The sequence below is a fragment of the Carassius carassius genome, chromosome 42 (genome assembly GCF_963082965.1).
Source record: "Carassius carassius chromosome 42, fCarCar2.1, whole genome shotgun sequence".
NCBI lineage: Eukaryota > Metazoa > Chordata > Actinopteri > Cypriniformes > Cyprinidae > Carassius > Carassius carassius.
Genome location: NC_081796.1, coordinates 27,061,686 through 27,078,095, shown reverse-complemented (window position 1 = coordinate 27,078,095; position 16,410 = coordinate 27,061,686). Strand labels below are relative to the sequence as shown.

At 34.3% G+C, this 16,410-nt stretch overlaps 1 protein-coding gene across 11 annotated transcripts in view; it reads left to right on the top strand.

The window, feature by feature from the left end:
• LOC132124467 (receptor-type tyrosine-protein phosphatase mu-like) overlaps positions 1-16,410 on the top strand; it is a 217,330-nt gene that overhangs the window by 90,666 nt on the left and 110,254 nt on the right. For all 11 annotated transcript variants that reach the window (XM_059535472.1, XM_059535477.1, XM_059535471.1 and 8 more), the window contains exons 9-11: positions 1,310-1,419; positions 7,882-8,083; positions 8,159-8,261. In XM_059535472.1, coding sequence (XP_059391455.1) covers positions 1,310-1,419; positions 7,882-8,083; positions 8,159-8,261 — 415 coding nt within the window. The remainder of the gene's footprint in view (positions 1-1,309; positions 1,420-7,881; positions 8,084-8,158; positions 8,262-16,410) is intronic.

The following is a 16,410-nucleotide window of genomic DNA, read 5'->3' as shown; positions in this document are numbered from 1 at the left end:
TTTGTGGCAGCGTTAGACATAACAAAAAATACTCCTAAAAAAGCAAAAACATTCATTTTAATGACATTGAACAAAACATTGACATTTTTTTATAAATGCATTTTATGGATATTTTTTGATTTAGCTGTAGCATCATATATGATTCAAGTTTCATTTATAAATTGTCTTAGGGAAAAAAAACCTTTTATCTTAATGTTACATTAAGAGTCTGAATGATAAACATTGACATTTTCGATAAAACGTTTTACTTTTTATTTAATTTTTTTATGATTTGCTGTGTCGTTAGACGTGATTGACAAAACATTGTAATTTTTTATTATTATGATTATATTAATAATTTAGAATATAATATACATTTATAATTTACGTTATATTATATTATTGGCTTTTTTTTTTTGGCTGCAACCTTAGACATAAGTTAAATTTATAAATATTCTTGCAAAACCTAAAAATGAATCTCACCAACAGTTATCTTCATTTAAACATTGACACTTTTATTTATAAAACATTGTTAATTTTTTTTATTTATTATTTTGGTATTTTTATGATTTGGTGTAGCCTCAGACATGATTCAAGACTTTCTGAACAGCAAAAACTTTCATCTTAATGTCATATTTATTCTTGATAATAAACATTGACATTTTTATAAAACGTTTTATTAATATTTTATTGTTATTTTTATGATTTAACTGCAGCCTCAGACATACTATAATACATTCTAGATTTTCTTGCAAAAAACTCAATATCTTAACAACAAAAAACTTTATATTAATGTTATATTTAAGTGTCTGCATGATAAAAATCTATATTATTATTATTATTAAACTTAATTTTTTTTTTTAAAGTTACGTTTATGATTGTGCTGGAGCATTTCATATATTAAGTAGTCTTGGTTTCTTGAATTTATTTTTAACAAAACCATGTAAACACCCGGATATAATCAGGAATAAGGTCATACGTGTTGAACTTAATTCCATTTGCACTCATGAATGGCTTCAGTTCTGGTTCGTGTCAGGTTTCAGAGTTGAGTGTATGTTATTTATATTTGACAATAGCGTCCGTATAAGCAGCAAATTTCATGCGGAAACATTTCAAAAACACAACAAGCCCAAAGGTTGAACCTCTGGAGATGTTCACAGTTCAAGGAACTACAAACTTCCATATTCCTTTGACTGAATAGATGAATAATCCTTCTCATGCATACATATTGAATATGAGAGAATATTGTTTTCAAGCTCATCGTTGTCTCTTCAGATCGATGTGGGTTTGATCAGCAGACTCTGATTGGTGTCCGTCTTTTCTTTTCCAGTTCCTGGCGCTGTCCCGCACGAGTCTATCCAAGGAAGCACGTACGAGGAGAAGATCGCCCTCCGATGGAGAGAACCGCTCCAGATGTACGGCATAATCAAACAGTACGAAGTGAGTTCTGATTCCTTCAAGCTTCAGCATTCGTCTTCCACGGAAGCCGCCGTATGTCATTCTCTACACTCACTTAATTGACTAATAAATCTAAATGAATAACCTTTAGATCTGTAAGCAGCCTGCGCTTTAACGCTGCTCAGGTCAGCAGTGCAGAGAGATTTTATTAGAAAAGAGCCTTCTACAAGAACGAAACGAAACGAAACGAGACGGAGTCATCTAACGCCCAGCCTACAGAAATATCTTCTAGGCTTGGTTTTAATTCGATTCTATTATCCTTCACAAACTTGATGGTTTTGGATATATATCAGGTACAGGACATGGCAAATTCTCTCAAGGAAAAAAAATCTCTCAACTAATGCTGTAAAATATACCTGAAACTTGCTGATTTGTATAGAAACTAGGGCTGTCAAAATTAAACCGTTAATTACGCAAATTCATTTTAATGGCACTTAATTTATTAACACGTGATTAATGCAGCGCAAATTTTCTGTTTTAGGGTTTCCGTGGGTCCTTAAAAAGTCTGAAAAGTTCTTAGATTTAGTTGTATTATATTTAATGGCATAAAAAGTCTTAAATGGTACAATAAAGTCTTAATTATCAGAGTCCGCTGCTGTGCTGTTTTGTTTACAGTTGGAGAAACTGCTATATTTCTTAAAGATAATACTAATAAACGTCTGCTGTTTTTGTTCAGACCAATATTTTTAATCTGCGGTGACCAAAGTGTGGCAGTAATGAGCCACCGGAGGTTTTATTCAGCCAGTACAGCAGGAGAAGTAGCGAATAGCCAATAGCTGGCCTCGTTTTATGTCACGTGCTTCCCGAACAGCTCTCTGCAGCATTCAGCGTGATGGTGGAGGCAGACGGCAGTGGAGTAAGCTCGAGAAAAAGAAAAAAAAGCGGAAGATAAAACTAATCGAATGAAGTCATCCAAAGTGTGGGAGTACTTTACTTTGAGCCTTCAAATAAGAAGAGTAACCTGTAAACTTTGCACTACTGAACTGACTTTTATATGTTCAGATTCTTCAGTACAATGTTGTTTGCAAATGTTTAGTCATAAAAGCTGATAACATTGCTTTTTAACAGTTAACATTTAAAGCTTTACAAACATGTTCTGTGATCAGTTTGTCGTTTACCAGTTCATAATTCAGTCGTGCAGCCTAATTATGACTGAATGAGAGAGGTAAATGTTTAAAGATATTTGAAATGCACTTTATTCACTACTCTTTTTCACACAGCAGGTTTTTGTGTGTCCATTTTTTTCATATTTTTTCAATAATTTTTTTCTGATGGATTTTACTTTAAAATGTGATTTCCATTCAGGTTTCATGCCATTGGCACTTTATTCGAACCATTGTTTACAATTTCACAGCAAAAGCTATAAAGCTGTTTCCCAGGTACAAGTTGTGTGTTTACAGGAAAAAAAATAAAATAATAAAATGCAATGTACTGCAATTTTATTCTGTTTTATTCTTATTCTTAGTGAAAATATGTTCTGAAAGATTCCTTAATAAGCTTAGTTCAGGATGTTAAACTACTTTAGGAGCCCTAAGGACTGCCATGGTGAAAACATCATTTGAAACCTCCTTGTGAAATTTGCTAGAGTATGGGTCAGTGTTCTGATTGCAGAAGAGTTCGACAAAGGATTACTAACTTAATAAAACACAACTCCAGGTATGTTTTTGATGAGGATATGACAATGCAAAATGGTTAAAATCTCTAAAAAGTCTGTTGAATGATGAAGACCATTTATTAATAAAATGGGGAAAACTAAAATATAAGTACATAAACCGATTAATCGTAAAAATAATCGACAGATTAATCGATTATCAAAATAATCGTTAGTTGCAGCCCTAGCGATTGATCATGAGTTAACTTATGACAGTCATGCGAATTAAATATTTGTAATCGATTGACAGTCCTAATACAAACACTTTAAATCTACTCAAATTTTTGTCATATTAGCTTTAAATCACACACTGATATTTCTACTCCAATTAGTTTTTTTAAATAAACATTTAAATGGCGTCTGTCACAAAAATTTGAGGGATTTATTCAAACACAAATGAAATATTAAAGAACAATAAAATGATAATGAATATGTTATATGGTGCATATTTAGCAAACTGCTCCTCTCAGTTCATTCTTCTAGCTGACGTTATGTGATGCATTGCTATTATAATTTCTTCACATCTGCAACTCTGATTGAGTGATTACATGAGATTTTGGGAAGTAGTACTCTTTCTTTTAACATACAGTACATTCAGATGTTCATTCATGTTTATTTTGTGCTGTAACTGCTGTTAAAGCGAAGGAGATGACCTGTCACTCCACATTAAACAGTGCCAAAATGCTATTTCATATTTAAATATTATAATGAAATGAAAAGAATTTCACATCAAAGTAATTCACAAACATATTGCGATTTTATTGGATGGGAGGTGCTACAATGTAGCTATTAGTTTCGAATGTTCTTTTAAATAACATTTTTTAAATGTTGCTACACTTGTTTCAGAGAACATTCAAAAGTAGCGTTCCCATGACGACTGCAAATGGAATGTTCCCTTAACGTTTGCATGGCCGAGAAAAAATGTTTCCCAACTAAATCAAAAACAGAACGTTTTGAATATATTTGCATATATTTTTGTTATCTGGATTAGCTGCTCTCCATATTCACTCTTACTGAAGGACGACTGTTATCTTCGACAGTGTTATAAGTACAGGTGAAGCTTGATCTGATGTGTGGCTCTTGTTTTCCCGTCGGAGGGGATTTTCATTGTTTCGGTGGCAGTAAAAGAGTCTGGGATTTGTAGGGCACTGGAAGAACAAACAAAAGCACATACCGCAGCGGTGGACTCACAGGAAGCTCACGCAGCTGGAATGTGGCAGGAGGAAACATGTTCCCTTCAAAGGAAAAAACACTGCATGAAATCAACACCCATTCAGCTCCTGGTCTGATTGCAGTTTTATTCTATCAAAAAAGATATGTACATAATTAGTCATCTGCATTGAATAGCTTAAGCTCTTAAATGTGAAATGGCTTGTTGAATAACTAGGAAATGCATTGCGTTATGGAAGTGAAATGTAGCATTGCATCAGTGTCTCAGCAATGGATGCTCTGCAGTGAATGGGTGCCATCAAAATGAGATAATCCACAGCAATCCAGTGAACATCTGATCCAGCATTAAGATGATTTTAACTCAAACACATAGAGTCTATAATCCAGAATAACACTTCCTCCAGTGATAAAGAGCTTCTCCTGATGTCTCTCACAGATTTGTTTAGATCTGTTTAAACGCTGCTTGATCTGTGCAGATTTCTCTCCTGATTCAGACCAGAACACTTTTTCACTGGAGGAAGTGTTATTATGGATTATTTGAGTTAAAGTCATCTTAATGCTGGATTTGTTTCATCTTTTGTCTTCTCCAGATGTTCACTGATGGACTGGAGTGCTGTGGATTATTGTGATGTTTTTATCAGACTCTCATTCTGACGGCACCCATTCACTGCAAAGCATCCATCACTGAGACAGCAAATAAACTCGCATCTACAAAATGCAAGGACTTCAGAGACTCCGGGTGCATTGCATTATGGAAGTGAAATGTGTCGCAAGCGCTGTCTCAGTCCGTCTATCTTTGAAGCACACAGTGTATTTTGGCGGTTACATTGTGTGCTCATTTTGTGATTTCTGAAGCGCGTGACTCATTCTGCGGCTGGAAACTCGGAACAAAGCACCGCTCAAAAGAGTCATTGTTGCAGAACTTCATTTGTGGAAATGTGACCAATTAAGCTGTCAGATTCACGTTATGAAATTACATTCTGTCATCGTGCTCGCCTTCAAGGAAGTGTCAGAGCTGAGATCTGTGCAGATTGCAAAGGGAAAAGGAGCAAACGAAAGCTTTCTGCCTGATTAGAGTCGCTCGACTTCCGGCAGGATCGCTCCTCTGTGGCATTTCGGGAAGCTCACGTACGTTTGTGCCGGTACGGAGTGTTTCTGTGGAGTTGAGGTGATGTCGTTTAGCTGCAGTGACGTGCAGAGCAATAATTGCACAGACAGCGAGTTGCCCCAGTGCATTGTGGGTTAAGTGCTTAGCTCAGAAACACAGTAATGATGGAGCAGCACTGTGATCATGATAAATGTCCTGATCTGGGGTCAGGCCTCCATAACCTTTATGAATTGCATACGTGTGTGTTTTTATTTCACTCCCGTCTCCTGTCAGGTTTCTGCATCAGTTTCTGTATGGTGGAGAACTGCTTTAAACGCAGATGTTTTTGGTTATTTATATTACATGGACCCCCACGTATGATCATCCTCATGTGAAGCAGTGTGATTTTAGTATCATTGAGGTGCTCTTCTAGTTTTTTTTTATTAAAGTTTTTGTAATTTTGTTGTGTTTTGTAATAAATATTTATGTATATTTAGGTTTTATACATACATGCATATGCATATACACACATACATATATATATGACGTTTTAGTAGCACATTTTTTTGTTTTTTAGTTAACTATGATAACCTTGATGTGAGACAGCTGTATATTTTCATGGATAAAGATATAGATATATACTATACTGATTTATAAATATTTAATTTCTGTTAAGTTACTAATTTTTTTTTTTTTTACTGTACTGTTTGGTTTATTAGCTTTTTATATTGTAATTTATTTTATATAATTTTTATTGTTTACTTCTTGCTTTAATATATTTTTTCTATTATTTATTAGTTTATTTCAATATCATTTGTATCGTTTAATTTATTTTAATTTATTTTCATATATTTATTTACTATGTTTACTCATTTAATTATCATTTGATTATTTATTTATTCATTTAATTATAATACTTTTTATGTATTTTCTTTATTTAGAGTAATAATTTTATTTAGATTTATTATTTTTAAACTTTTCCCTGCACCCCAGTTTGAAAACCCTAGCTCAACCAATAGCATGCATTTGGGGTGGAGCTTGTTGCTTGACAAAATGCCTATTAGTAGACAGAATACTGAATGAACAAACACATCCATGTGTAAATGCTTTTACAGGTGCATGCATTTACTGATTTGAGCTTTTAGAGAGAGAATAAACTGTACGTTTAATAAATCCAGTGTATTTCAGCCTGGAATTCCTGTGCATTTGTTGCTGAATTGTTTGTGTATTATTTATCAGCACTATTCCCTGGGATTGATTGGTTTGGTATTCCTTCAGTGTAGCCGTCTATCCATCTACCTGTCTTAGACTGACAGCCGCGAACCACTTGGTATTTCACAGCTGACGAGTCCTATCGGCGCTCCCTTTGTGGCCTTAAATTGGACACAGAATGATGTGGCATTAGCCGCGCTGCCCATTAGCAGCTGAATGATTTATTCAAATCAAGGCTCAGCTACTTTTCATGAAGCGCAGAGAGCAGAAGAGAATCAGAGAGAACAAGTCTCCTCCATCATCATAAAAGATCATACACAGAAGCGCTTCCTTGTTTCTTCACAGCCGTTTCCTCTAATTGTAATGGCTCTGAATCTTGTGTTATTGCATTCTGAAGCTCAAGACAAACACTTTATTTCTTTAAAGCAGGGATTCACAAATTATTTTGTCCGCTTTAGACATTAAATATTTACTTGAAGCCCACCAGAGATTGAAGCTAAATAATTTCATGAAACATTCACGTTTCCAGCCTTCTGATCATGCAAGCAAATAGATCAAATATATATATATATATATATATATATATATATATATATATATATATATATATATATATATATATATATATATATATATATATATATATATATATATATATATATATATATATAGTAAGGGTTTTATTGTGGCTTTGCAGCTAGACTTAAAAGTTGACTCAGACCTCTTTTTATTGGAATGAAATGTATAATTTTGGCCACATTGGCATAAACATATCACTGTTGTAAATTCCAATTTACTGTTATTGTATATGAATTATATGAATATATTATTTTAATATAAATAAATTATCTTGCTATATTATATTATTTTTATATTGTTACATTATTATTATTATTTTATTGTAACTATTGTTTTAAAAATGAAGACCGAAATATATTTCTGTTACAATTAAATTACAATTGTACTGTAAAATAAAATTACATTATATTAAAAAACTATTAATAAAGAATAAATTATTCTACTCTTATTTTACAATACTAATATTTATGTAAATTATTATTTTTAATTATTATTATTTTAAGTTTTATAGAAATGAAGACGGAAATATATCACTATATATTATATGGTAAAATTATATTAATCATTTTACTGTATTTTACACTACAAATTAGAATGCTAATATTTATGTCTTAAAAACTAACTTTCAAACACAATAAGAAAATAAATAGTATGTTTCACAATAATGCGCAGTGGGACTTTGGACCAATGAGATGGCACTGTGGGCGGGGCTTCCTCCTGTGATGTGCTGTTTTTGTGTCTTCAGATCTTCTATAAGGCCGTCAGCTCCTTCGACCCGGAGTTTAATCTGTCCAGTCAGAGCGGGGACATTCTGAAGTTCAGCAACGAAACATCGCACATCTTCACGGGTCTGTATCCCGGATCCACGTACTCCTTCACCATCAGAGCCAGTACGGTCAAAGGATATGGGCCGCCCGAAACCGCGCAGTTCACAACCAAGATCTCACGTAAGAGCCCCCACCCCAGCTGTGTGTGTGTGTGTGTGTTTGACGTGCTCATCGGTCACCTGTTCATCATAACAGCGCCGCGTATGCCGGGATACGAGCAGGAGACGCCGCTGAATCAGACCGACAGCACGGTGACCGTTCTGCTGAAACCTGCCCGGAGCCGCGGAGCACCGGTCAGGTGCGTCTTCATCACATTGAGTTCAAAATAATCTATCTATCTATCTATCTATCTATCTATCTATCTATCTATCTATCTATCTATCTATCTATCTATCTTTTATTGTGTTGAGAAGTGTTTGTAAATATAGTATATATTAAAATATATAATTAAATATTATATATTTTTATTATTAATAATAATAATAAGAATAAGAATAACAATTGTCTATTATTTTTTATTATTATTGTATTTATTTTTTATATTACAATGCAGCTGTGTTCAGTGTTATTTTAATTTAGTACTTTTTGTACTATTTTGTTTATTTTCAATTAAATTTGAGCATTTTTAATATTTTTAACTTATTCAATTTAAAGTTTACATTTTTTTCATTTTTATAAGTTTTAGTTTTTAGTTTTAATGTATTTAGTTTATTTTAACACTTCAACTGAAATATATATTTTTCATATTTTATTTCAAATGTTTTTCAAGTAAATTTTTTTTTGTAAATTTTATCAATAATGATATTAATATTCATTGTTATAATCACAATGTATAATAATAATATCAGGTATAAATATTATTATTAGAGCTGTACGATACAGAATTTCTCCATCGTTACCGATAATCGATACCGATAGTTTGATTTTCTTAAGGAAAAATTATTAAAGGTTAAAATTAATTACGGGGCTATTATATTCAACTTATAATATTCAGTGTTGCTCTTTTTTAATCTGTTATTTTGTTTTTATCACGTTAAGTTTGACAGCCCTAGATTCAACACAAGAGATTTTCTTCACACACTGTATGAGTTTCAGTCTGACATGTTTTGGCCTCCTTCTTGTAAATTACACTATATAACCAACCCTGATATAATAGATAGTGGAAAAAAATTGCTCTTATCAGCCGATACCGATAATCGGCCGATAATCGGTATCGGCTGATAAGAGCAATTTTATCAGGGTTGTTTATATAGTGTAATTTACAAGGAGGCAAATATATCGATTATCGGCCGATATATCGGTGTATCTGTTAACGATTATTATTATGTAATCCCTTTAAAACTAAAGACTTTGATCAAAAGTAACTGAGCTGAGAGGCTGTTCATTTTAGACTCTGTTAATGTCGTGTCAGTGTTTGTGTGTTTGCCCCGGCGTGATGCTCTTCTTGTATTTTGAAGATAAGAGCAAAGCCGATGTCTCATGCTGAAAACACCGTTTCCTTCGCTCAGAAACCTGCAGCGCTAGATTGTGTCCTGATGTCCCCTGCCTTCTGAGTCTGATTCCTCTGATTCCTCTCACAGCCCAGTGATTCTCAGCAGCACTTCATGTGTGTTTGCGCTCGTGATGATAATGTCTGCAGCTTCTTCATTATTCAGCAGATCGTTCTGATCGAGGGTCACGTTTAATGCAACCTGTGCGGTACAGAGAGTGAGGATAAAAGCCTCGGCTGAGTGAATGCATGTAAATGTGAGTGTTATTGAAACACTTGTATGAGACGTTACACACAGATGATGTGATACCAGATCACCCCACGAGCTGCTCTTATTACAGCGCTCAAACAGGCCTGAAAGAGCTTCGGCGGACCAGCGTGAAGCTGCAGATGGAATTGTCCGTCGTCTGCTGTGACTCTGCTCCTGCGGTGCTTAAAAGCCTCCATTAAGTCAGAGAAACAGAAGCAGAAGTCGAGACGACAGCAGGATGTCATGTCCAGAGTTCTGAGCACTTTTAGCAAGTTCAGAAAAGATACTTAAAAGGGAATTTTCTCACAACTTTCATTTACATTTTTTAACAGTAATATAAATGTTAGGACAACGCGTCCTTGTAACCTTATTTATATTTGATGAACGTTCTCATAACAGAGAAAAGGTTCATAGAACAGCATTTTCAGATTGCTGATTCAAACTAAAAATTCAAATAACATGTTTTGGTTAAAAATTAAGTTAGTTAAAAATATAAACTATAAAAATAAAGATTAAAAAACATGTTTTGGATAAGAATGAAGTTAGTTAAAAATATAAACTATAAAAATAAAGATTTAAAAAACATGTTTTGGATAAAAATTAAGTTATTTAAACCTGAAATAAAATATAGAAAAAAAAATACTGTTTTAATGAAAATTAAATTTTTTATTATTTTTTTTTATTATTATTATTTTTTTTAATAAAAAATATACAAATAAAGATTCAAATAACATGTTTTAGATGAAAATTAAATGAAAAAAAATATATATATATATATTTTAAAGGAAAATTATTTAAAAATGTAAAAAAAATATATAAAAATTAAGAAATAAAAACATTGTTTTGGATGAAAATTTAGTTAAAAATTACCCCAAATTCTAATTACTGTAATGCAATTTCTACATATTTTTAAAAAAAATTTTTTATTATTAAATTAAAAATGTGTGTGACTATGCTTGCAACTATTTTTCAGTATATATATATATATATATATTGCATTTTACCCCATATTCTCATTACCAAAATAAATAAACAAATATTTATTAAAATTAAAATTAATGTGTTTGATTTTATGCTCACAGAAGTAGTGAGTATCAGTGTCCATCTCTCCAGCTCAGTGTAAGTGGTTTTATATTTCTGACAGAGATCATGTGATTGAGACGGTGTTCAGGTGAAGCTGGGGGGACATTAGAGAAGCAAAACAAAGTGGCACAGCTGGATGAAAGTAGAAACCTGTTTTAAACGCTTTCACATTCCTGCTCTATTTTGTCAGAAATTGGTCTCAGCTGGTTTGAGACGAGGTTTTTTTATACTCGATGCGTGTAAATGTGAAAACACGAATGTGAGGTGAAACAACATCTCAAACAACAGATGTTTCATCCTCATCATGAAAACCATTCCATTGCTTTGAGAGAACAATCAAGACATTTTATAAATATATATACATTTTCAATTAAAATTCCCATTATTGTTATTACAACAATTACAATTAATTTGGTTTATTATTATTTTAAATTTATTTTATTTTTATTTACTTTATTTATACAAAAAGTGTTTTTAATTTAATTTTAGTTTTTTTTTTTTATTGGAAGTGTGTGACTTTATACTCTAAGTATCTAAAATATTTTTTCAAAAATTAAGACATTACATTTTACCCTAAATTATTATTACTTTGATGCAAAAAATTATAAATAATTTTCAATGTATACTAATAATTTTTTATAATAAAAAATAGCATTTTTACCCTAAATACTTTTTTAATTTTATTTATTTTATTTTTTTAGTATAGAAATATGTATCTTGTGCTCATGACAATGTGATACATACAGTATATACATGTATAAATGATCTATTATCTAAAGTATTATTTGAATAGAGTGTGTGTGGCTCCATCCTCACAGTTTTTCCAGTGAGTATCACAGTGTGTGTTTTGGCAGAAATTGGTCACAGCTGATTTGTCTTTTCTGTCTGATGCGTGTAAATGTGAAAACATGACAGTGAGGCCGAAACGAGATTAAACAGCATCTCAAGCAGCAGATGTTTCATGCTCATCATGAATGTGATTGGACTGCTCTGAATACGAGTGCGTGGGACTGAAGTGAAAGCGAGCGCGTGTTGGCCGTGTTCTCTCCAGTTATTCACAGAAGATGAGATGTGTTCTGATGTCTGGCAGGACACACTCATCTGCCACAATGCGCTCGTAAGGGATCAGGGCTAGCGTTTGTCAGTTTCGCTACTGTTTGTGTCTCCCACGCAGCAGTTTTCAGCTCTCTCTCCTCTGTTTCTCCTCTGCAGATCGTTCTCGCTCTCGTCCCCCGGGGCGCTGTGTATCTGCCTCTGCTCTTTTCTCTGTTTATCCACTGCTGTTGTTTCTTCAGGACTCGGGTTCGGTCAGGAGAGTCTCTGTGATGACACAAAGCAGCTTTTATTATTGCGTGGATTATATGTTTAGAAATCTTTATCTTCTTTGATTTCCCCGGTTGCTCTTAAAGAACAGCAGAAGCAGCAGTCATGCTGGTTTTACAGCCCCCCGAGTGGCATTTTATGATACTTTATTCAAAGTTGATTTTTATTAGCTTCTGTGGAAATCACAACAGTATTTTTATCTTTTATAACATTTTAGGAGTTTTTTTTTTTTGGTTTGTTTTTTTGAGGGCTCAACTAAAGATTTTTTAGATACCAAAAAGAAATAAAATGAGGCTTAGTTTTAGAATCAGTATTTTCATATATTTTTTAAATATAAAATATTAAAATATTCTCTTTACTGTTATGCATTCTCTAATTTAGTTTAATAGTTTATTTCATTTTTATTATTTTTATCCAGTCTTATTTAAATTAAATTTGAGGACTCAAATGAGGACTTTCTTTAATAATAACAATAATAATAAATAATTTTACCCCAAATTATCATAACGTTAATTAATGTTTTTTTTATGTGTGTACCTTATACTTTAATTTTTGTATTAAGAATGTTTTTTTTTTTTTTTTTTGCGATTTTTACCTTAAATTCTCATATGCTATGTATATATATATATCATTTTATTATTTGAAAACAAAGTGAAATAAATTTACTTTAATACTTTATGTGGCTTTAATACTTTTACCACAGTACAGTATTTTTTTATTTAATGGCCTGGACAGGTTTGGTTGGGGTTTTTCTAGAATCCATCCTGAAACCTGTTTCCTGTTTCGGAGTCTTGGACTGTAAATTTGCCTGAATCTGAATCTGAATCAGTGGCTTTGTGTTTTGTGTTCAGACGCTGATCCTCAGCAGGTGTAAATCTGACAGGTTTATAAGAGAGAGGGAATAAATCAGAGATGGTTTTAAATCCTCTGAACACACGAGGCTGATCAACACGTTAAGTTCACAGATATCACTCTTAGACTGAAGCATGTATCATCTGATCATCTCTCAATGATGTTCTGGAGAGAGTAACAGACCTGGGCTGCAGTCATCTCTCTCGCTCTGTTGTTGTTGATGCAGGTTTTATTGGTTTGTTGTATTGTCCGTCTGCTGATTATGTGTTTCTAACGAGCATCTGCTCACATAGCGCTCCGGGGGCTTCGGTTGCTCTGGCTCCACGTTAATTAAAGGACGAGTTTCTACGGTGAATGAACGAAGCTGACGGATGTGAGGAAGAGAAGACCTACATGTCTGAAAACAGTAACATTTACAGTCATTATTACCTCGTGTAAAGTTCATGTCAATTTATATGGATATAAAGTAGACTCCGATAGTCCAACTGACCACACTGAAAACACTTAAACTTGTGAAGTTAATGTTTATTTATATTTATTAATTTCAATTAAAGCTGGAAAAGTTAGGAAAAATATACCACATCACTAAAAATTACTAAAATCTTAAATGTATGTATTTATGAGCTACTTTTAAATATAATTTAAAGACTTTATTTTTTTTGTTGAAGCTGCTTTGCAACAATTTGTATTGTTAAAGTGCTTTCCATATAAACTTGAATTTATATATTATTTTAATTTTATGATTTTGAAAAGTTAGGAATTAAATGGTAAAATATAAATAGTACAATAAAGTAACTACAGTAGTAAGATATTTTTTATATTCATGATCTTGTTTTTGTAATAGAAGAAATTACATTTTAAATTGTATTTATGTATAAAAATGCTTAATGGACACAGTCTACTGCTGATATCAGACTTTTGCAACCCTCGGTGTAAGGAGTATGTGAATATTCATATGCATAATATTCATATAATTAAATTAAAAAGACGCACACACAAACATGCAGTGCTAAGAATGAATATACAGGAGGTGCACCTCTCTGTCTGTAATTAATATTTAATGCTGTCTAAATAGTGTCTTTAATTGTGTAATAACATATTTATAATTTTATATATATATATGTGTGTAGTTTAAAATTTAAAGTATTTCTTTAAATTTATTAAAATTTAATGTTAATGTAATATTTAATTTTATAGCCACTAGTATGCAATTAAACTGTATATATAAACATTAACAATTTAATTAAATTTAATTCGAAATATTTATTTCAGATTATTAGATTTTATTGCTGGATTTCAGCAGATTTACAGCTGAACATCATGTAGGCGATCAAGGAATTAATAAGTCATTCCCCAACAAAAGGTATTGATTCTATTAACCTTTGTGAAATAATTAATCCGTGTCTGATTAACCTAAAGCCCTCTTAATTCAATTATCAATCAGTCTGGGGTAATGTTCAGCTAATTAGTCCAATCACAGGTTTTAATTGCGGTTTCATTTGAAAGAGTCGAGCTGCAGTTTTGACTTCACTGCTGCTGTAATGAACAGAGCTTAGAGAAGAGAGCAAACATATACAAATACAAAACGCTTCAATAAAACACAGAAGATGAATGGATAAATGGAAGTGTTGGTGGATGGATGGTATATAATGTATTGATGGATGGATGTGTTGGTGGATGGTATATAATAGATGGATAGATTGATGGATAATGGATGGATGAATGAATATATAGAAGGATGGATGGATGTATAATGATTGCATGGATGGATGATTGATGGATTGATAGAGGATGGATGGATGAACAGAATGATGGGTGGATGGAGGGATGAGTAGATGGATGAATGGATGGATGGATGGACAAATAGATTAACTGATTGAAGGGTGAAAGGATTGATAGATTGACGGATTGGACAGATTGATAGATGATGGATGGATGAATGGAAAAACAATGGATGGATGGATAGATGGATGATGGATGTGTTGGTGGATGGATCTGTGGGTGAATAGATTTGTTGATGGATGAGTGGATGGATGGTTGGATGTGTGGGTGGGTGGATGGATGGATGTGTTGGTGGATGGATGGATGGATGGATGTGTGTGTGGGTGGATGGATGGATGGATGGATGTTTGTGTGGGTGGATGGATGTATGATGGATGTGTTGGTGGATGGATCTGTGGGTGAATAGAATTGTTGATGGATGAGTGGATGGATGGTTGGATGTGTGGGTGGGTGGATGGATGTGTTGGTGGGTAGGTGGATGGAGGGATGTGTTGGTGGATGGATGGATGTGTGTGTGGGTGGATGGATGGATGGATGTTTGTGTGGGTGGATGGATGGATGGATGTGTGGATTGATGTGTTGGTGGATGTGTGGGTGGGTGGATGGATGGATGTGTGGGTGGGTGGATGGAGGGATGTGTTGGTGGATGGATGGATGGATGGATGTGTGTGTGGGTGGATGGATGGATGGATGTGTGTGTGTGTGTGTGTGTGTGTGTGGATGGATGGATGGATGTGTGTGTGGGTGGATGGATGGATGTGTGGGTGGATGGATGGATGGATGGATGTGTGTGTGGGTGGATGTCTGGGTGGGTGGGTCTTTGAATGTGATGGTGGATGTATGTGTGTGTGGATGGATGGATGGATGTGTGGGTGGATGGATGGATGGATGTGTGTGTGGGTGGATGGATGTGTGGGTGGATGGATGGATGGATGTGTGTGTGGGTGGATGGATGGATGGATGGATGTTTGTGTGGGTGGATGGATGGATGGATGTGTGGATTGATGTGTTGGTGGATGTGTGGGTGGGTGGATGGATGGATGTGTGGGTGGGTGGATGGAGGGATGTGTTGGTGGATGGATGGATGGATGGATGTGTGTGTGGGTGGATGGATGGATGGATGTGTGTGTGTGTGTGTGTGTGTGGGTGGATGGATGGATGTGTGGGTGGATGGATGGATGGATGGATGTGTGTGTGGGTGGATGGATGTGTGTGTGGGTGGATGTCTGGGTGGGTGGGTCTTTGAATGTGATGGTGGATGTATGTGTGTGTGGATGGATGGATGGATGTGTGGGTGGATGGATGGATGGATGTGTGTGTGGGTGGATGGATGTGTGGGTGGATGGATGGATGGATGTGTGTGTGGGTGGATGGATGGATGGATGTGTGTGTGGGTGGATGGATGGATGGATGTGTGGGTGGATGGATGGATGGATGTGTGGATGGATGGATGGATGGATGTGTGGGTGGATGGATGGATGGATGTGTGTGTGGGTGGATGGATGGATGTGTGTGTGGGTGGATGGATGGATGGATGGATGGATGTGTGTGTGGGTGGATGGATGGATGGATGGATGTGTGGGTGGATGGATGGATGGATGGATGTGTGTGTGGGTGGATGGATGGATGGATGGATGGATGTGTGTGTGGGTGGATGGATGGATGGAT